This window comes from Suncus etruscus, chromosome 1, assembly GCF_024139225.1.
Source record: "Suncus etruscus isolate mSunEtr1 chromosome 1, mSunEtr1.pri.cur, whole genome shotgun sequence".
NCBI lineage: Eukaryota > Metazoa > Chordata > Mammalia > Eulipotyphla > Soricidae > Suncus > Suncus etruscus.
The window spans coordinates 45613104-45636773 of NC_064848.1; the positions used below are offsets into that span (position 1 = coordinate 45613104).

The 23670-nt window shown below is 37.3% G+C and overlaps 1 protein-coding gene across 1 annotated transcript in view; it reads left to right on the forward strand.

Annotated features, from left to right (window-relative positions):
- Positions 1 to 23670, forward strand: part of ADAMTSL1 (ADAMTS like 1) — a 503362-nt gene that overhangs the window by 409936 nt on the left and 69756 nt on the right. Inside the window, 1 exon segment of the mRNA XM_049769401.1 lies at positions 3126 to 3260. Coding sequence (XP_049625358.1) covers positions 3126 to 3260 — 135 coding nt within the window.

Below are 23670 nucleotides of genomic sequence, written 5' to 3' on the forward strand. Positions count from 1 at the left end.
TTGATGTGAGAAAATCACCATTTTATACTTCTAATTTTTTATCAGAAGCCTGGATTCACTAGTTAGATTTTGCTAGTTTTTATTGGCACTTTATGAATGTAAGATGTAATGTCCCTTTTGAATCAGCAAAAAATAAAACCTCATTTTTTAAGGGAGGGCTTCACGTAGAAAGATGTTGCTTGCCAAATTTAGTAAGTTAAACTGTAATATGGAAAATGTGAAGTAAAATGAGATACATTTTCATTTATTCATATGAACAAAAACAAAATTCATTGAGTTTTAGATCCATATAGAGCAGAATCTATAGGGACATCGGTGGTGTTAATATTTGACCAAAGGAGATCCAGTAATTTTGAAGATGAGATACAATATTTCCTTCTGATTCTCAGCATAAAAACAAAGACTTCTTGAGTTTCATATTCTTGAAGTAATATTCAATAACATATTGAAATATTGTTCAGGGAACTGAATTCATTTAGTACAGAAATTAAGGCACTTGTCTTGCATATGGTGTGTCCCAGATAAATTCCTTGAATTTCAGGGGTCACTCCTAACACAGGGAGGTAACCTCTAATCATTGCTGGGTATAATACATCCATTGCCCCCAAAAGGAAAGAAAATGTTTTATTTCAGCTTTCTTGAAGGAATTCTTCATAAAGGGAATGAGTGAAGAAAGTCTAGGTTTGGAGAAATTTTTCTTTCTGTTTTGTTTTGTGGCCATACTTGGTAACTAACTCAAGGGTTACTCCTGGCTTGCACTCAGCAATTACTGTTTTCAGGCTCAGGGCACCATATGGGATGCTGGAGATTGAACCTGGGTTGGCAATATGTAAAACAAACACCCTACCCACTGTGAGATTAAACTGTCATTCTCTGTTCTTGAAATCATGTTTTTTCAGATTTTTTATCAGTTTATAGACAACCTAAAGTTTAATGGGATTTAATACTTGCCCATATTAGTGAACAAGCTAACATAGCCACAGGATCAGAGCTACAGTTCCAAGTGAGGCTTCCAGAACCCATAACATAATGTTTTTATGGTGTGCAATAAAACCCTTATTTTTAGCATATTATGTTTAGTGTCTATCATTTTTTTGAGTTTTTTTTTTATTTAAATACTATGGTTACAGGGCCGGAGCGATGGCACAAGCAGTAAGGCATCTGCCTTGCCGGCGCATGCCTAGGATGGACCTAGGTTGGATCTCCAGAGTCCCATATAGTCCCCCAAGCCAGGAGCAATTTCTAAGCTCATAGCCAGGAGTAACCCCTGAGTGTCACAGGGTGTAGCCCAAAAATAAAATAAAAAAAACATAAATACTATGGTTACAAGGTTGTTCATATTATAGTTAGTTTTTACCACTTAGTTTTAACACTTAAAGTTGTTCATGATTGTTACAGTCATACAGTGTACAACCTTCACCAGTGCTTATTTCCTGCCACAATGTCAACAGTTTCCTTCTCACCCTCCTAGATGCTCTCTTCCCTCCCACCTACCCTCCCCCACCTGCCTCTAAAGCAGGCATTTCTCTCTCCTCTCATCTCTCTCTTTCTCTCTCTCTCTCTCTCTCTCTCTCTCTCTCTCTCTCTCTCTCTCTCTCTCTCTCTCTCTCTCTCTCTCTCTCTCTCTCTGTCTCTTTCTCCACACACAAATACCAAGATCAGTATCATATTTTGTATATAAGGGGTTTCAGAAAAAGAAAATTCAAAAGAAGTATGTGTCTAAAGTAAACTCCAGTGTCTTTCTGTCATATTTTTCATCCCTCACAAGTACCTAACAAGATCACCAGTATATAGTAGGCCTACTTAAACAGATTGACATAACCATCAATTTTATGAACAAAAAACTTTTTGCTTCACTTTCCATACCAATACATACTCTATGAGGAAAAGGTGGGAATTGGGAGTTTGGATCGAAAGCTTTAGGCAATTCAGGAAAAAGAGGAATGGAATTCTGTTATTTTATAGGAAAATTTAGAAATATATAGCACTATGTTTATTAGTACTCAATTCTTTTTGTTTAGTGAAATTAATATGCTGTGATACTTCCCATTTTTGTTACTTTAGATTATTCCCACTAAATTTGTCATTAAAGGTGATCATTGTGATTCCAGATAACTTCACCCCAGATTATGATTTTTAATAACAGACTATATACTTGGACAGAAACATTGAGATCATAAAGAAAATTTACAGCTTGACCTTTTTATTCATAGGAAAGGACATGTAGGTTCTCTTTAATCATGAAATTTCTGTGCTTTATCACTATCTCTGGGAACAATAACAAAATGCCTCCATCTAATAGTGTTAGAAGAATTAAATAGCAAAAGGATTCAGTGAAGTACAACAGGATGACTACACATAGCATTGCTACATAATATTTACAAAAATGGTCAAGAAATAAATCCTGCTTTTTCATTACAAGGAAAAAACTTTTTAATTATAACTACATGAGGAGTGACAATAAATGGACATAAATTCTATTTATTGTTGTTTTCCTTTACAATATATGTAAACTAAACTATTATCACTGAGTGACTTAATCTTAATACAATCAGGTATGACAATTATTTCTCAAACTGAGGGAGACGAAAACAATTTAGCCCAGGACTTTTCATAATTAAATACTGAAGAAGTATTAACTATTTTAAAATTAGTTTTATATTTTTATATATGACTTATACATGGTTCAAGTTATATATGGTTTTATTTACCTACACAATGGTACTATGATAAAAAAAAAAGTGCTTTGTTGTAACGATCTCTTGAAAGCAACATGTCTGATTATTTTTTTGTTTTGTTTTTGTTTTGAGTCATACCCGGCAGCGCTTAGGGGTTATTCCTGGCTCTATGCTCAGAAATCACCCTGGGGAAGGTACGAGGGACCATATGGGATGCCGGATTTCAAACCACCATCCTTCTGCATGAAAGGCAAATGCTTTACCTCCATGCTATCTCTCCGGCCCCTGATTATTATTATTGTCCTTATAATTTCAGGGATCAGAGAAAATTATGTTTAAGTATAATAATAGTAATGACACACAGATTTCTTATTGTATACCTCTTCACCTCTTCTTAGTATAGTCTTTATGCTCTACCTACCTGATATGCCATCTACCTTTTTACAGATCCCCCAGAAATCCCCACACAGTTGGAAGACATCAAGGCCTTACTTTCAGCCACTGGACCGAACCTTCCTTCAGTACTGACATCTCCCCTGGGAACACAGCTGGTCCTAGATCCTGGGAATTCTGCTCTCCTTGGTGAGTCCAACCCTCTGGAACACTGGGCAGAAATCCAAGACAGGACAGGATTTATGGATGGGTGACTGCTTGCAGGTGGGAGGGAGGCAGCAGTAGGGGGGTGGCCAACAGGAAATCACTAAATTGCCTACAGAATCCAGACTCACCAGTGGAAACTTGGCTGACTTTCCATATGAGGTGAGTGCCGTTCTTAGTCTGGACTCTAGTTTGACTAGATTCCAATGTGGCTCCTTTCCGAATCCTCTTGGGCTAATGCCATAATCCAGATCCTCTCAATCAGATTTACTCATTGAGCTTTGAGGAAGATACAGCAGTAAAGGACAGCTCCTGTATCTCTTCTATCATGGCCAATAGTTTCCCAGTACTTCCCCATGACCTCCTTCCACCTAGAATTATAGTTAGCTTTCAAATAGAAACCTGTAAGATCAGTAATATACACTTATACACACACACACACACACACACACACACACACACACACACACACACACACACACACATGCAGTCTCTTTGGCCCTTAATCCAATCCAGAAAAACACTCAAGATATGAGTTTAAGTCAATTTACTAGGTAGACTTCCTGGGGGGTCAGTTATTGCCTACATTGCTGTCTCTCAGGCAGAATTGTGCAGAGCTTCCAAGTCAGATGCTCTCATATGAGGATTGTGGAGATTGAAAGGAACCTCTACCTTCCCATCATAATCAATGAAGTTGGATGAATATCTGCCTGCAAAGTTGTGGATGGGGGGAATAGAGGCTTACAAAATGAATGAGACCCTAATGCTGACTCTTAGTGATATTGAGTCTTAATAGCTAGAATTCATCACAGCTCAAAGTTTAAAGTTTGTTTTCTCCTCACTGCCTAGCATGGATCATGAGGACAGTGAATTCCCAATCATAGTGGGAATGACTTATCATCATATTCCCATGGCCCAGTATCTTCAGGATTACAAGGGAAGATTATGTTTCATTGTCATCTTAAATTAGCTTATGAACATATTAAAAAAGTTTCTAATTTCTGTATTCCTGAAAATACAAACTATTAAAACAAAATATAAATATACAATAAGTATATACAAAATATAGAAATAAGTAGTCCTATTCTGTTTCCCATAACTTATACAAGCTTGGCATTGAGTTTTTCCACATCATGTTGATCAAAATTCATGGAAGTTTCAAATTGCATATTTTCTTTGGCTTATAAATGGTAAACTTATTCTAAATTAAATATATTCATTGTAAACTTTTTATTTTAGATGCATCACTATGAGAAATTGTTATAACTATTAATCATATTCAAGTACTGGCAAGTGGGGTATGCAGCAATTGTTTATTTTCAAGTTCAATACCTCTTTGGGTCACTCAGGTGTCATTTAGCATGCTGGAAAAGTTAACCTGCTCATATTTTTTCATGATAGCTTTACTTTCTTTCTCCCTTATTCTGGAATAATATTTTGTCTCATTTTAGCCATGGGCAATAAGAATTTATTGTGCTTTATGCTGTTGCATTCCACTGCTATTTTATGGTGCTTTGTTACTTTAGACTGGTATTTAAATCTCACAGTTGAGAGACACCATAATACCCCAGTTCACATTCAGACTACTACATTTGAATGAGACAGCAAGTCAATATCCATAAAGCCCCTGTGTAAAACTGCCTGGGCAAGTGGAACTCTAGTATAGAAAGGGCTGGTGTCTCGCCAGCAGTATAGAACTAGGAAAGATTCCACATGGAATTGTGGAGATGAATTAGGTAATGATGTCAAGTATCAGGACTCTGAGAAGTAGTAGGTCATTTGAGACAAGCTAGAAACTCACTATGAGGCTTTGGAGATGAGCACTAAAAGATGGGAAGGATTTAAATAGGCAGACAGGAAAGGAAGTAGGTACTAATAGTGACAAAGATGTCATGAGCCTAAAGATGAAAATGTGAGATATGTATCACGTGTCTATTTAGAAACAAATGTTATTGCTTTAAACTTAGAATGGGAATACAAACTTGCAGAAATAAGCCACAGCTAATGCTTGTCAACTCAAGGTTGACCTTCAGGCCAACCACTGAGGTGCTCTCCTCTATTTGATCATCCCAACTAATGGTCTATCTGTTAATCTAACTGTTCCCATTTCGGCCTGTTTACATTTCTAATCTATGAGTGATCCTTTTAGAGCAAGAGTATATAAGTATATTCTGTATAGTGTACTCTGCTACTCTGAATAGTATGTTCTAGATACTCTGTTAATATACTCTGGATACTCTGGGCATACTCTGGATATACTCTGAATACTTTGGATATGCTAATAATAGACTCTGGATATTATTCTCTGAATAATTGTACTGCAGAATGAGCTTACCTAGATGGGAAAGGGGAGTTGTGAGGGGAATTCCTGGGACATAGGTGAATGAAAGCAAGCACTCTAAATAGTACTATAAATTATGGTCTCTTGATGAAAATAGAGGTGGGAGGATAAAAGAATAAACCAGCAAGGAAATTCTGTTCAGGATTGCTGAAGACATAGAATGTTAAATGGCATCAAGTTTTGGAGAATCTTGATTAATAGACTAATAAATATGTATTAGGTAGGATGTAAAGATATTTAGAGTTATTTTTTTTGGCCCACCCAACTGTGCTCAGGCATCACTCCACCTTCTATCCAAATGCCCTGTGAAGCATGAGGTTTTATGGTCTGGCTAATGGAAACAAGTATACTCTTTTTGATACTGTGTGGATGTTGAACACAAGTACTTCTAATTCTTTTAGAAAATTCTTTCCCTTTGCCCTGCTCTAGGTAGATCTACATATACATGCATTTATCTGAATACTTGACAGTGACCTTGTAGAATTTATATACTTGATTCCTCATACATATATGTACTTATCTCTCTCTCTTCTCCCTCCTTTCCTCTGTCTCTTTCTCTCCAGTACTCTCATCCTCATCTTTCATATTCTCTCCGGTGATCTTTAGCCATCATAAGACCTTGTAATTTTTATTTTCTTTCTTAAATTCAGAAGATCATTGGGTTTTCCTGAACCACAAAATGGGAAACTTGCCTTATTTTCCCCCCATCTTTTAGAAATCACTTCCCCTTATTATCTCATGCCCAGTGCCTTGAAAATCATTCCTTGACATAATTTACTTTTTTATTATTTTAGGTAAAATTACACATTTCATTTCATTTCACAGCTCACATATGTATAGATCTTTTACACACAAGTCAGAAAATAGACAATCTGTATTATAGAGACCCTGGAATTTTTTTGTCAAAATTTGATGACGTCAGGTGTCTTTGGTAACAAAATACTTACTGAGGATCAGTAAGAAAAGCATTTCAGTTCCTTTTTCAAGCATATTGTATTAAAGTTCAGCACCCTTTAGAATATCTCACAGAACAAATATCTACAATTGTCCAACTCCCGTGTTTGTTCATAAGTTCTCTTTTGTGAGTGAGCAGCTCCCAATGCCGCAGGACTCTTCGTGATAACTCTGCCAGAAACACATGTCCTGTTCGTCCACAGAATGCCAAATGGAAAGAGCCTGTTTTCAAATCTTGTGAGTTTTGCCAAGAGGAAAAGGGATTCAGGCATTTGAGGCTGAGTTTGCAGAGTCAAGTTTTTCCATGAAAGAAGTCATTGTACCTGGCCCCTCTCCCAGCCAGGGACTCTAGGGGCACAGCCAACACACACGAAACTCTCCAGCAGCATCAACATGACCCCCTCAAGGCAGCAGACCTCAGCCCCAGAGCTCTGAATACTTAACAGTTTCTCTTCTCTCAGCCCTAAAGAGGCCCAGCAGTTAAGTAGAGGCCTACACATCTCTGCCAAAGATGGTTTTCTCTCTGACCATTTGACACAAGTAGCATGCACTTTTTCTTCTCTGCTCTTTAAGAGTTAGAATTCAGAGACTGACTGGTTTGTGACACAGTTCCACAATTCTTTGTTACGCGCAGTAAGGCATTCGTTGATGCAGAATCTCAAGCTCAAATGAACAAGTAACCTTGTTCATTATAATATATCAGTCTCTGGTGTGCACATGTATATACTACATGAGCTCACCACTCAAAGCCATACAGTTCTATCCTTCACCATACATTTGACCCCTTTTACCCAATTGATATACCACTCTTTCCCTTCCTTTTGGTAATTGCTCATTTGGTCTAATCTAAATGATTGATTTATTTCTTGTTCCTTTATTTGTACCACATGTGAGTGAAATCATATGGTGTTTTCTTTCAAGGAAGGGTCTTTCAGCCTGGGGGATGAAGTAGAAGTTATCCTGGTGAGGAAAGGGAATTCCAAACAGGAATTCCAGAAAATTCCATGCAAAGGAGCCAGCCAAGGTGCTGAATTCCCCTATGTTTCATGTTTGTGAAAGCATAAAGCCTTTAAGAAGTCATCACAGTAATAACTACAGGAAGAGCAGCCTCAGCTGAAGTAGACAGATCAGTGAGAGCACATTGCCAGCAGTTTGTGTGCTGCAATAAGATTTTGCACTTTGCCCTGCATGCAACTAGAAGCTTTTAATGAGTTCAAAAGCAGGAAAGAAACACCATCTGATTTATGTCTTGAGAAGTCTGCTTTGACTTTAGTGAAGAGGAGGAACTGATAGAATATGCCACTTAGGAAGTGTAGTATTCCAGTGAGAGAAAATTGGGACTCATAATCAAGAGCTGGAGAAAGTAAAAAAGAAGTGGATGCAACCGGGAATATGAAGGAAATAACATGGATTTAAAAAATGTGGTCAATAGATTAATATAAGAGAAAAATATTCTATACAACTAACAGATTGTTTAGGTTTTCCTTATTGAAACTGATATGCCTCCTATGTGGCAATGACACATTCCAGACCACTCAAGTCAAGATGTTAGAAGACTGTGGAGAGCTACTAAGGTGTGCAAGTGTAGAAAGCCTTGTTATAGGGATGGGAGGCCAACATCTTTGTTTCTAAATTCTGACATGCTCTCTATTAGATGTGAAAGCCTGTGCTACTCTCCTAACCTCGAAAGAGCTAAGAATCAGAAGAGACATTCCAATAAAATCAATAATATGTGATAAAGCTCTGTAGATTTTCAAAAAAAAGTCAAAGGGAACAATAAAGGGAGGAAATTTTTTTTTATCAAGAGGGTTTAAGAGAGGAACTATTCTCATTCAGTTTGGGGAAAATAGGTAACAGCATTTTTAACACTGATGCTTTAGGCACTTATTTACTAAGCCCCTTCTATGTTTCAGGCATCATTGAGAGAACTTAAGATATAGCAAAGAATTCAAGATATTAAAGTATCTCTTTAATACAGCTTACATTGTAGTCATAGAAAAAAAGAAAGAAGTAAGTTGAAGTAAATGGCATAGTATGTTAGAAGTTAATAGTGCTGGGGCTGGCGAGGTGGCACTAGAGGTAAGATGTCTGCCTTGCAAGCGCTAGCCAAGGAAGGACGGTGGTTCGATCCCCTTGCGTCCCATATGGTCCCCCCAAGTCAGGGGCAATTTCTGAGTGGTTAGCCAGGAGTAATCCCTGAGCATCAAATGGGTGTGGCCAAAACAAACAAACAAACAAACAAACAAAAAGAAGTTAATAGTGCTATGGAGAAAAATGAATCAAGAGAGAAAGATGGAATAGTACCTGTGCCATGGGAGAAGGATGCAATTTTATTTATATTTTCAGAAATTATATAAAGGTAAAAGGTGGAGGTCATTACCTTTTCTCCCTTGCCACTACCCTCAGTTTTCCTCAGAACTGTTTTCCTCAGTTCTTTTGTCACTGTCTACTGTTTTGGTTTTTGTCTGTTCATCAACTTTAAATCCTTATATTACACATAGAGTGAAATAATAATGGTCTTTTCCATTTGGTTGTGAAACTATCTTCTAACCTTTACTGTAAGCCTGTATTTGTCATTATAGGTGACGAACTGTTGGATTTTTCAAATGCAGCTACTCTATGCCTTTTAATTATTAATCTAAGACTGTTGATGAATTTTAGTGTTTATTTCCATTTTATTACCTATTTTACATTGTTTTCTTTAAGTGTAATTTTTTATTTATCTCATATTCTGTTACATTGTCATTAATCTCCTTTGTATTTTGTTTGACTTCCTTTCAGACTTATTTTGGTTTTCTTCAGTAAATTTCATTTTGAGGGGACATTGGGGAGTCACACCCGGCAGTGCTCAGGGGTTACTTCTGGCTCCATGCTCAGAAATCACTCCTGGCAGGCTCAGGGCACCATATGGGATGCCAGGATTTGAACCACTGTCCTTCTGCATGTGAAGCAAACACCCTACCTCCATTTTATCTCTCCGGTCCCAGAATATTTCATTGTATGGTTGTCTGGAAGTTTGTGTATAAAGTTTGATACTTGTAGCCTATGGAATCAATTAACCTGATACTCATTTTAAAGGCTACATTTTTATTCTTCTCTCTGCTCTATGTTGTATAATTTAAGTGCTTTGGTACTTCAAGGTGTAATTACTTTTCCCTATATAAAAGTCCCTTTAATGGTTCCTGCAAGTGCTATGAATTACTTTAATTTTTGTTTATCTGTAAAACTCCTTATCCCTTCTTTGACTTTAAGTGTTAATCTGGCAGTTTCAAGCATTCTCAGTTGAAAATCCTTTTCTTTCAGCACTTGATGTACTCTGCCATTCCCTTCTGTAGTGCAAGTCTTCCAGAAAAGTTCTCATATTGTCTTTTAGGAATATTTATATAATTAATTTTCCCTCTATGCTTACATAATTCTGTTTTATCTTTAACATTTTTTAATGTATTGGGGGTGTCTCTTGAGTTTAATTTGTTTGGGACTCTGAATATTTAAAAGTTCAGGTCCTTTCTCCAATTAGAGAAATTCTTGGTTTAATATATCTTATAACAGAATTTAGAGAAATTCTTGGTTTAATATATCTTATAACAGAATTTCTACCCTTTTCACTTCTCCTTCTGGGAACCCTATTATAAAGATGTTGAGCCTCTTGTAGCACCACTGGGTTCTTTCACAATTTTACAGTTGGTGCAATCATTTTTATACTTGCCTTTTTCTCTGGATGTTTTATTCTACCATACTGTGCAACTCATCAATTCTATTGTTTATGTTTTCTCATTTACTATTAAGTTCTATTATAATCTTTAAGACAGATACTGTAGGAGGTTGTTGATTTTGGTAAATCAAAATAGTCTGTTTGTTGTAAATTTTTATCTTATTATAGTTAAGACAATGTTTTTACATTGGTGTTGACATTTACAGCTAAAAGTTGTATACTTTTACATAAATTAGATATGTATATACTCAGCCACAACGGAGTGTCCATGACCCACACATACCTGTTCCCTTGAGTCATTTCCAGTCCATCTACTTCCCTTCAATCTTGTTCTCAGTTTGTATTCCAATCCTGAAAGTTTATAATCAATTCATTTTTATCTTTAAAAGTATCCTGTTGAAATGAGACTACATTAAGCTAAAAAGCTACTGTACCTCAAAGGAAATGGTGACTAGGATACACAGTTCTCCCACAGAATCCGAGAAACTATTGACCCAGTACCCATCTTATAAGGAGTTAACATCTTAGATACCTAAGTTACTGGTAGAGCTTAAAAAAGAAAATAGCATCTAACCACATCTGAAATTGGGGAAAATGTTGAATAGACATTTCCTCAAAGAAGAAATACAGATGGCCAAAGGCACATAAAAATGATCTATATCAGAGAGATGCAAACGAAACAAAGATGAAGTATCATCTCATACCACAGAGACTAGCAAACAAGTGCTGGTTCAGATGTGGGGAAAATTGGACTCTCGTTCATTGTTGGTGGGAATGTCTACTGCTCCAGCCATTTTGAAAAACAATATAAACACTCCTCAAAAAACTAGAATTTGAGTTTCCACATGATCCAGCAATACCAGTGTTGGAAATATACATTAGGAACCCAAGGCACAATAAGCACTCATGTTCATTGCAGAACGTTTCATAGTAGCCAGAATCTGGAAAAAAAACCAAGTTCCTGATAACAGATGAATAGATGAAGAAACTGTATTACTTCCACCAATGAGATACCATACAGCTGTTACAAAAAATGAAGTCATAAAATGTGCTTATATATGGAAAGGATGTTAAGAGTATGTTGAGTAAAATGAGTCAGAAGAAGAGGGATAGATATAGTATGATTACATTCATTTGTGGGATATATAGTATGGTATTAATATCCAGGACAACAGAGATGAGTGTCATGAGGACCAATACATGGTAGGAAGCTTACCACAAATAGCAGGGGAGTACAGTTAGGGAAGCGAAAGGATCACTATTACAATGATAGTTGTAAATGATCACTCTGGACAAGAACTGGGTGCTGAAAGGAGATAAAGTAAGATGCATGATATCCCTTCAGTAACAATATTGAAAAACACAGTGTATAAAACAAAAAAATAAAAAGAGAGAGAACAAAACTATCTGCCCCATAGGCAGGCAGGGGGAAGTATGGGAAGGAAATTGGGGATACTGGTGGTATGAGATGTGAAAGGTGGGAGATGTATAACAACTAGTGAAGGGTGTTGTACATTATATAACTGAAACTGAATCATGAACAACTTTGTAACTGTGTACCACAGTGATTCAATTAAAGTATTTATTTTTTAAAATAATTCTATTTTATTGGCCTCTTAAGGTGTTTTGGGGGGGATGAGGGTACACTGAGCTATTCTCGGGGACTATACCCGGAGATACTCCATATGTTGTGCAAAAGATTTGAAATAGGTCTGTAGCCATATCCCCTGAACCTATAAAAACAGTTCAGGCCCACAACTATTACCATTTTTATTATTTATAGTAGTTTAGAAAGTTGCAGTAGTATTAGAATTTATTATATTGATATACAACATTACCATACCCATCACAATCAAAGTGCACACCACCCTCCACAACTGTCCCTATATCTCTTTCTTGCTGTTTGAAGTATGTCTAAACATGTTCAATGAACATGTTTCTTTACACTTGAAAAGAGTGTGTAAATTTATCGCTAGATTTTTATATTTTCTCTTTTTTGTAATTTTCTTTTGTTTATTGACTAGTTTTTTTTTTTATTTCAGCTAACATTGTTCCTAAAAATGTTGCTTTAACTTTGCTTGTTAAAAGTTAATGAACTGGTAAGGTACAGTAACTATATAAAAACTATAAATGTTCACACTATTATAACTATGTTACGTAAACTATAGTGAAAATTTTAATTATTTAAGCTCATATTTGGATGGTTCCTAGTCCCAGAACATTTGACATTTCCCTGGATATTTGTTTGGTTCTATAATTCATGGCATATTACTTTTTCTCCATTTTATTTGAGATTATGTATTTACTTCTCTGTGTTTAAATAGTTGAGTTTCCTAAGTATGCAATGAGACCTTATGTCAAAACTATAAGTGGCCAAATAGACTCATGGGCTATCTACCCAAGATTCTGTGGTATTTGGTGCTTTATTTGGTGACATCATTGTGCCTGTTTACTTAACTGGGACTCATGCCAAAACAGCTAGTGGAAGCTAAAACAATAGGAGTAGAGAGATTGCCATTAGTGGGTACTATGGATTTGAGCCTCCCTATGGCTATTGATCTCCAAGCTGAAGGAAGGATATCAGCATCCACCACCACTACTACCACCTCACCCTCCACATCCAAGGAGGCCAGTTTTTGGGCCAGGAATTTTCCATCCATGTTGTTATCATTTACCCTCCCCAACCTCAGTTGTGGCCCATTTCTGATCTATAAGTTCTGTGGCCTGAGTCTTTCACTGAGGCTGTATATATAATATTGATCATAGATAAGGAGAGGATGTTTCTACTTGCCTCCCTTACAGATCACTTCCAGTTTGAGAGCTCTAAGCTCTGACTGGAGCAAGAAACATGATTGAGCATAGTCCTAGTGATGGGCCTAGGCATATTTAGGACAAATGGTTTACATACATGAACGATGGCCTTGGAGAGAAATGTCTCTGAAATGGAAGCCACTAGTGGTTTTCCACCAACAGTTTTCCAATAGCCTCTACCAACAACCTCCCTAGCATATATATCATACGCAGCAGTGGTCACAGGCTCAGGCCACCAGTTAACATCCTGTAAAGTACAAGTACCAAACATGGGCCTAGCATCAGGCAGCAACTCTGACTCTGATTGTTTCCTAGTAATCTGTCTTCCATCATTGCCTGTGTTTACCTACCTTACCAGTGGCTGATCACAGGTCTCCTCACCTAGGTCCCACTGTGGTTCAGCAAGACCCTTGTTTCTAACAATTCCGGTGATACTTTCCTGATTTAAACAGTGCCCACAAGCCTGGGTCCCATATGTGGGACTCATCTCTCTATATAAAATCTATGTCACAGCTTTCCTCCCTCTTTCTCAGGTCAATGCTGTTCAGGTGAAACTATATTATGAATTTTTCTCACCTTCACCCATCACATTTTTCCCTGAGAACAATGTTCCTCCAGGTATCTGATCCTTTTTCAGAAAGTATAATTCTTCAGTGCATCTGTGTGCTAAAAAATGCAGGAGGGATGTAGGTCCATGTCTTCACACTGTCCTGCTACTTTGCTGAAACTACATGATACTATTTCAAGTAGATGGTCAGGAGAAGACTTACTGAGAAGACAGACCTTGAGCAAAGACTTAATGTGAATAATAAGTTACACACAATTTTAGAGGAAGGATAAGGAGGAAAAAAATATCCTGGATAGAGAGGAGTCATGTGGGATCCTTGAGGCAGAGGTGTGTCTTGTGTGTACAGGGAACTACAAAGAGACTATTGTAGTGTGACAGAAAAGGAGTCCCCAGGGTTGTGTTGGAGACAGACAATTCAAGAGGTCACAGGCAGAGGGCAAATTGTATAAGGCCTTGTAAATAGCCATGTTAAAATAACAGTGAGCATAAATTCAATAAATGCCGTGATTTATATTACTCTGAGTCAATATTGTACTAATCATTGTGGGCTTTTTCGGGATCAAGAAAGGGCAGGCAGGAGTGATTTCTTTTATTGGAAACAATGTGGCCAACTGAATGTTATGTAGCTGACTCTAGTAAAACCGAGGTTTATCAGGCTGGCTCCGCTACAAGCCAATATTGCTGACTTACTCTAACTCACATATGGTGGGCACCTGCTCTGTCTACCTGGTTAGAGCTGGGCTCCTGCAGACATAGTGCCTGGTTATTTCCCCTCATCAAGGGAGGGGTTCCCCATTGTACAGTAGAGTCACCTGTAAAAGTTTTTCCAAAAATGTTCCACCAGAGACCAATCAAGACAGAATTTTTAGAATTGGGTCTAGGCATGAAGACATTTTTTTTAATAAATGAATTCTCTGAACTTGAATGGTCTTAAAAAGACACTTGCCCCCACTGCATCCTATCCATTCAGGCTAAGATAAAAAAAATATGTATTTTATCAGTTAGAGTGTTTGTACCTTAACTTCAAGACTGCAATTCAGACACAGCTTTTGTTTCTATACTTCCATCTTGTTCATGTCTCAAATAATTCTGCATTGCAAACTTTTCCCTTGTAAGTGCTATCACCTGGAGGCTTCATTGACTGGAATAGTCTCTACCTTCCTCTCCTTTCTAGCTAAGTCCTGGAAATCTTCAAGGTACACAATTTGAAACCCCATCCCACCTCACCCCCATGAAGCTATCTGGCAGTGTTCCAGCCTGAAGTACTCTCTCCCTGCTGGTCTCCTGAGGTAACTACACTAAGACCATGAGTGAGAGATGTAAGGTTTCTTGTAAAGACTCAACTCTGCAGTTGTAGAGTAAGGTTGCTGGGGACAATAAACTAGTGAATGGGTGAGAATGTGCCCCATTGAAATGGTATTTAAAAATAAAATTCTGGATTGGCACTCAGTCCATGTTTGTCAACTCCTACTCTAGATAACAAATGTGACACTTAACATTCCACAATATATTATTTCCCCATTTGTATCATGTCCCTGCAAGATAGATATTAGGTGTGGAGAGAGACCTCAATATTCTCAGGTGATTTAAAGCAGGAATAAGTAGCAGATCCTGATTTAGAAAGCTTCTTGAGGGGCCGGCGAAGTGGTGCTAGAGATAAGGTATCTGCCTTGCAAGCGCTAGCCAAGGATCAGGACTGCGGTTCGATCCCCGGCGTCCCATATGGTCTCCCCAAGCCAGGGGCAATTTCTGAGCACTTAGCCAGGAGTAACCCCTGAGCATCAAACTGGTGTGCCCTCCCTAAAAAAGAAAGAAAGCTTCATGAGCCATTTCCATCTGTCATTTTGATTGTCGCAGTAGCACATTTATCTATTCCACATACTTCCAAACTCACCCCTCCCTGTATGCTTCCTGGTTCTTCTAATACAGATGAAATCAGACACTTCCTGTCCAATTAAGAGAAACTTCCCATAGCAACAGTCAGCAATGTACAATAAGCCACATCTGTTGGAAGCCACTTGTCATCATGATGGTTTGGAAAACATCACTACTTCCGCTCTGAAAGTAGTGTGGGAACAGTAAGTTCTGGTAGCCAAAGAATTGCTAAAACTTGATCCATAAGCAGAGCTTACTCTATCAGAAATTGTAGCCATGATAGGGCCAGAATGATGGTATATTGGGTAGGGTGCTTACTGACCTGGGTTCAAACCAAGTTATCACATATGGTCCCCCACACATTCCCAGGAATGATTCCTGGGTGTGTTACTGAGTAGGACCAAAAAGGCAAAAAAAAAAAAAAAAAAGAGAGAGAGAGAGAGAAGAAGAAAATGTAACCATGGCAAAAAAGTAATACCACAGAAAGGCAAGAGAACTTTGAAAAGAAGGGCTGGCATACTTGATGGGAAAGGTAGGAGGAGAAATTTATCCTGACCTTTTCCTAATAGACATGAGTTGGCATCTGTTTCCTCTTTAATATTAAAAATATGAGGTTTTATGTCACAGGAAAAAATTCTTTTGATTTCTTATAACTTTGTCCACAAAAATAATTTACTTTTCTATTTAAAACAAAGGTCATCATTTCATGGTTGTTTATGGCACATATTTATTCACTTTTGTCTTTTTTAAAGGTAAAAAACAAAGTGGAGAATAGAGACCCTAGAGAGACTGCCAGAAGCTCTATAGTAAATCTAGTGTAAGACTAAATCAGTATTTCAGGGGGCATTTATGAAGAAGCCACAGGAAGGAGTACAGCAGTTCTTTGGACTATAGTACACATCCATAAATTTTAAAAGACACTAGAGCATAAGTGACACTTAAAATAGTTGAACAAAGAAAGCAAAGCAATAAATCTTCCCTCCTATTCACTGTTCCAAGCCACAGCAAGCATCTATGCACAGGTTTATTTTAAGACCCCAAATAGTCAGGAAATGGGGTCCTTGGGAAACTCACTCGCACTTGATTCTGCCCTTTCCTGGCACTAGGACACAATTCCCAGGCCTGTCTGCCCTTTCCCCCATGGCCAACAGGAATGATATGAATGAGTCTGATGTCCCTAAAATAGACAGGTATTGAAAGTTCATCAGTGGGAAAATAAGGAACTCTACACTCTCTCTAATAAATCCTTCCTCAACCCTGAACCAATGAACTCTGAATCAGTGAAAAGGATCACTCTGGTTCTATGATGCCTTTTGAGTGTGGAGTGCTAGAAACAGTTTTATAGTCAGCCTAGAGGCAGATTGTAGAAGAAAAAACAGGATCATAACCTAAAGCTTCTTCCTACCTGTTTCCAGTTGATTTTAGAGAGAAGACAGTAGTCCCTCAATGAGACCCATTGCCAACTCTATGGTAATTATTTTCTTATTTGTAAATAATTATTAATCTGGTCACATTGCTGAGGCAAAATTAAAACAGCAGAAATTAATTTCTCACAGTTCTTTTGGAACTGATAACCATGAATATGGCATTTAATATGATCAGATTTTTCCTTGTTTATGGAGCAGCAACTTCTTCCTGTGTCTTCTTGGGGTGGAAAGACTGAGGATCTCCTTGGGGTCTCTTTCATAAATATATTACTTCTGTTCATAAGGGCTCCAACTGCTTCATTAAGCACATCTTAAACACACTATATCCTACTACCACCACAGTGGCATTAGAATTTCAATATATAAAAGTAGGGTTTGGAAGTCTCCATAGGGTGTAAAACAGACATAGCAATCATTCCCATCTTCCATAATTAATTACATGGTGAGTAGAATGAAATATTAGATGTGATGCACCCAGTTTTGTGCTTGGTACAAAATGCAACTGTTGGTCTCTCATCCCCTTTACTTCCCAGATGAATCTGTAACCAAGAAATTAATTCTTGGCCCCAGAAGGATAGCACAGTGGCGTTTGCCTTGCAAGCAGCCGATCCAGGACCTAAGGTGGTTGGTTCGAATCGCGGTGTCCCGTATGGTCCCCCGTGCCTGCCAGGAGCGATTTCTGAGCAGACAGCCAGGAGTAACCCCTGAGCACCGCTGGGTGTGGCCCAAAAACAAAAACAAAAAAATGAAATTAATTCTCTTTTATAAAATCTGCTACATGTTCTTCAGAAGTGACCTTTTTGAAGAGTTCATTTTCAGCCTGGTTCTAGGAAGAAGCAAAAATATGTGCTGCCCAAAACAGTGTCAGTAAAGAGAAAATTAAAAGGAACAACTAAAAGACCAAGGTAAAAGTAAGTTTTTAAAACCAAGGTTCCAGGTGAGAGGTCTCTTCGAAGTTCTATTCCCATTTATCCATCCAAGTCTAGTGTTATTATGGGGACCCATCACATGCACATAGAGCTTTTAGAACAGAGATTTGGGGATCAGACACTGGAGCCAAAATGCCTGAATCTGGCACATGCAAAATAGTTACTTGACCTTGGGCAAGTTCTGGAATTGCTCTGCCTTTTGACTATAAAGTGAAGTTATAACAGCATGTACACTAGGTTTCTGAAAGGGGTAAATGAGGTAATATGTAAAAAGCACTTCAAATGCTGCCTTGGCACACAGTAAATGCTCAATTAATGTTAGTTATTATGTTGGCAGTACATGTTGTTGTCCCAGCTTTCTCCCTCCTTGAAGTGCTTCCTAGCAGGAAACTTAAGAATGCCCTTGGGAAATCATATTATATGCTTGAAAATCATTAAGAGAGTAAATTTTATGGTCTCGTCACCATAAAAAAGGTCATTGTGTGTTGTGATAGAGGTGTTCACTAAAATTGGAATGATATTCACTTTGCTATAGATAAGGAGAAATTCCTTGGGGGTCAGATTTTGCAGGCAGGAAAAAAGAAGTCAGATTCAGGCTTTAGCCAATTTAGCTTTTAATTAACTTACCAACATTATGCTTTTATATTTCCTTTGTGTATTTGCTAGTTAATTTAACATATATTTGAATCAAATCCTCATGGAAAATTGCAATCTCTAATAAATTAAGCAAAAAAAAGCAAAGGAATTTGCCTTCTATTGAAACAAAAGAATTAAATGAGCGTCAATTTGGGGTCTGAAATTTAATTGTAATGAAACTTCACTGGCTTTTTTTTTTTGTAGCCCCCCATTCCCTTCATTGGCTTTCTAACTCTTCCTTTGACCTTTATGAGTTTTTCTTTCTCATCACTAATATGGCTTGATAATATGACTCTCAGGACTAATTTCAGAGTCAAATTAAGTTGAAAATGTGAAACCCTTTTGTGAATTTGAGTTATTTTTATTGAGGTACTGGAATTTACAATACTGTTAATTATACTTCTTACACATACTTTATTTCGACACCACACCCATCACCAGAACACCCACTTTCTTCCACCAGTGTCCCAGGGCCCCTCCCAACCAACTTTATCCCAGGTAAGCTCAATTCTGTAGATATGAAGCATAAACAACATAAACCTTAATTTCTCCATGTAAAAATCAGTGATTGTTACATATGAACAGTACCCTAAACATTCTCTAGGAAGATAAATTATATTAAAAAAGCCTAATAAAAACCACAGTTAACATTTAAATGGTTTCCTGCATGCTGGTATTTTTAAAATAATAGTAACTGAAATAACCCTATCATGTTGGCACTATAATTAAACTAATTTTATGAATGAAGAAATTAAGACTTTCAGAAGTTGACTTGTTCAGTGCTCTATACTGCTTACTAGAGGGGGGGGGGATGCTAAGACTTTTAAGATTTACACACAGGAATCTGTCACTTGAGTCCAAATTTGTCACCACTGAACATCAAGCTGCTCTACATGGATGTATGACCAATAACTAAAGTCTGCTTTATGCTGGATTCAGCAGAGCTATTATTTGGAGATATGAATGTATAGACTCATCCTTCATAAAAACACATAGTTAGCAACAGGATAAAATTAAAATAATTATCATTTTTGGGGGGGCAGAGAGATAGCATGGAGGTAAGGTGTTTGCCTTGCATGCAGAAGGAAGGTGGTTCAAATCCTGGCATCCCATATGGTCCCCCGAGCCTGCCAGGAGCAATTTCTGAGCATAGAGCAGGAGTAACCCCTGAGCACTGTTGGGTGTGACAAAAAATTAAAATAATTATAATTTTTCTATAAAAATTATTTTTGTAAGTTATCTGTAGCCTCTTATATATGTAATGTAGATAAGAAATCACTGACATATATGTATGGATATTAAATTGATTCCTGATCTTTTAATTACTAGTTTTCCAGTCAAAATTAAATTTAAAACAATCTCTCATAATATGCAACATTTTAAATCACATCAACAGCTAGCTGCCTGACTAAATTTTTTTTTTTTGGCTCTACACTCAGAAATCGCCCCTGGCAGGCTTGGGGGACCATATGGGATGTCAGGATTCAAACCGCTGTCCTTTTGTATGCAAGACAAATGCCTTACCACTGTGCTATCTCTCTGACTAAATATTTAAAACATCTCTTCCAGGAAGAGAAAGTAAAAATTCAAGGTTAGAAGGAAGATTGAGAAAGGAAAGTAATAAGGGAACAGAGTCTGGAGCTTCCATTATATCAGATAATGAGGGAGAGTGGTATAACTATAAATTCACACTCAATAACACTGAAAACATGAGATCAAAGCTGCAATGACCACATTTTGTAATGTGCCTATCAAGGTGGCAGACAGAAGGTAGACAATGAGGATGGGGAAGAAGAATGATGGAGTATAGGACCACTGATAGAGGAATTGTCAATGATGGTGGATTTAATGTTGAAATATTAAATGCCTAAAACTTAATATTTTGATTCATAATTATTTAATTAAATTTTTTAAATATTAAAAATAAATAAGCTTACATGACAAAGCAAAATAAATAAAATCTGAATTAAGAAGCCAGAACTATAATACAGCAAATAGGGTGCTTGCCTGCTTTGCATGCAACTAACATTGGTTCAATACCTAGCATCCCATATGATTCCCAAGTACCAATCAGGAATAATTCCTGATGCAGAGCCAGGAGTAATCCTGAGGCATCACTAGATGTAGCCCAAAAGCAAGCAAAAACATATATTTTTAATTAAAATCTAGCTGGGTAGAATATTCCTGGTAAAGTTTTTATTTCATTGAGGTTTTTAATTATATCCCATCATTCTCTTCTGACTTATAGAGTTTCATTTGATAGATCTAATGTGAATATTATGGACTTTGTATGTAAGTTTCTTTTTTAACCTTGCTACTTTCAAGATTCTGTCTTTGGCTTATGTCATTATGATTATAATGTGTCTTGGATTTTTCTATTTTGGTTTATTTTTCACTGAAATTCTTCAGCTCTCTTGATACTTGATTCTGCACTCTCAAGTCAGTTAAACATTTATCTATGATTTCTTTAACTAGAAGTACTTCATTAAACTTGCATTCCTGTTCAAGAACTTTGATGACTTGTCTACTATTCTTCAACCCATCCCACAGTTCTCTGGTGTGCTGTTTATTTCCTTTCCAACATTTTTGCATTTCATTTTGTTTTCTAAAGGCTTCTTGCATCTCATCATGAAGTTTATCAATCTTTTATTGAGCTGCTTTCTATTGAGTTTTTATATTACTTACCGTATCTTCCATTTCTGTCATATATTATTGTAGTTTCTTCACCAAACTACTTGTAACATCATTTCTTTGAGCTCATTAAACATCATCAATGTTTATTGACATTATGATTCTGATTGATACTAATAGAACCCCCTCTGTGCAACTATTTTCATTCTTGAGCTGAGGCGGGTAGGGGTTCTAAACATCTTTCTCCATTGGTTTTGCTATGCTCCTGCTGTGCTGAGCACTAATCTTCATAGTTATCCCTTCCCCCCAGAATTGTTTGAGGAATTATGCTACGTAAGAAGGTATAAGTGTGAGCATCATAAGGTACATGAAGCTGTCGCTTCACTATGTAAGTGGCCTTTGGTTCAGAAGATGTTGAGGTGAGCCTGTAGAGATGTCAAAGCACAGCATGAAGCTTGCCAGGACATGGCTGGCAGGGAAATCTTACAAAAAGGCCCCTTGGGTGTCAGTGAAGAGGTTAATCGCACCTGGAAAGGTGAAGGAACAGAAGATAATTTTATATAAATTGTAAAGCACTCCATAAAATTTGGTCATTGCAAGGATGGCAGCAAAAGTTAGGAGTTCTGGAACCTCAAAGAAAAGGCAAAGACTCAGAGAAGGATTCTGTATTTGTGATTCCCTCAATTCTAACCAAGAAGTTTCTTTTCTTCTTGCTACACAATGGAATAGAGTTGCCCTTATTTTTTTCTTGAAGGATATGTGAGCAAGGATACACATAAAATAGAAAACTCACATCTGAAATGTGACTCTTGCATACATGGAATTCAACAGGCAGGAATGGAATAGAAGTGTGAATTTGACATCCCTTCAGGAGGGAAGGAGAGAGGGAAAAGGAGAGAGACAGAGACAGAGAGAGACAGAGACAGAGACAAAGACAGAGAGACAGAGAGAGAGACAGAGACAGAGAGACAGAGAGAGCAGAGGACAAGGTCCTGTACTTTGTCCAGCACAGCCTATGGAGCTAGTTGGCAGGACTCACTGGATTTTTGTACAAATAGATGACTGTATTGAAATTAAAACTCAGGCATGGTCTTGTCACCAGTTACTTATTGCCACCTGTGAGGGTTTGCAGTCTTTTACATTTTACTTATTATGTCCCGGTCTGGTTTTTTTTTAAGTTAGAAAAGTTAAATATGGAAACTTTTAAAGAAAATAAAGTTTGTTTAACCTCTTATAAAAAACAAGTTTAAGTTCGTTCTACTTTATTGAAACAAGAAAATGATCAACCAACTTAGAATATGATACCTTCTTGTCTTTTGAGTGTTTTGAAGTCATTTCCAACCTACACACAGGCATGCACTTGGATATGCACAGTCTCACTCCTTAACTTCCTCTTGTTGACTAGTGGTATTGACTTTGACATTGTAACTTTAACTTATTTGGTAAGGACTCCAGAGTTAGAAAGCAGGGCATTTAATTATACTTTGCTTTTGAAGAGAAAAACAACTCACAGATGATTTACTTTTAGGGATCCATTTATATATCCTTTATTGTATGTACCCTTCCTTTTCCTATTTTTAATTTTTATTTAATTAAAGACCATGTTATATATATTTCAACACCAAACCCAACACAAGTACCACTCCCATCACTAGTACTTCCCACTTCCAAAGGGGACTTTCCCTCACCCCCTTCCTGCCCTTGGTAGGCACATTATGAAGTTCATAGGTTAAAGCTTAGCTCTCATATTTTTAATGTTGTTGAGTCTGCAATTCAGATATTTAACTATAGGGGCCAGAGTTGTAACAAGGCTTTTGCCTTGCATGTGACTGACAGGACGGATGCAGGTTCAATTCCCAGCATCCCATATGGTTTCCTGAGCCAGGAACAATTTCTGAACACAGAGCCAGGAGTAACCCCTGAGCACCACCAGGTGTGCCACCCCCCCCCCAAAAAAAAACATATATAACTATACCACACACACATCACAAATTACTTCTCTTTTACATCTTTTTCCCTCCCACCTAGATTTCATTTTTTTCTGTCCTTCCCTACCATTAGCTGTGGGGTCAGGTGTAAACTAGGCATTCCCCCTTGACTTTATTACCATTTCCTTATCCAGTTATTCTATATACTACAGGTAAGTGAAATCATATTGTGTTTGTCTTTCTTCTTCAGGACTATTTCACCAACATATCTTCCAGTTACAACCAGGTTGCAGCAAGTTGCATGATTTTATCATTTCTTGCATAATATTCCATTGTATATATATACCACTTCATAATTCATTCATCGGTCATTGGACATCTAGGCTGATGCCATAGCATAGCTGATGTACTAAGTACAGCAATGAATAATGCTGTGCATATGTCTTTTTGAATGAATGTTTCAATTTCTGGGAATAGACATCCAAAAGTGAAATTTCTAGGTCATATGGCAGCTCAATTCTAAATTTAATGAGGACTCTTCATACTATTTTCCAGAGATGTTAAACCAGACATTTCTACCAAC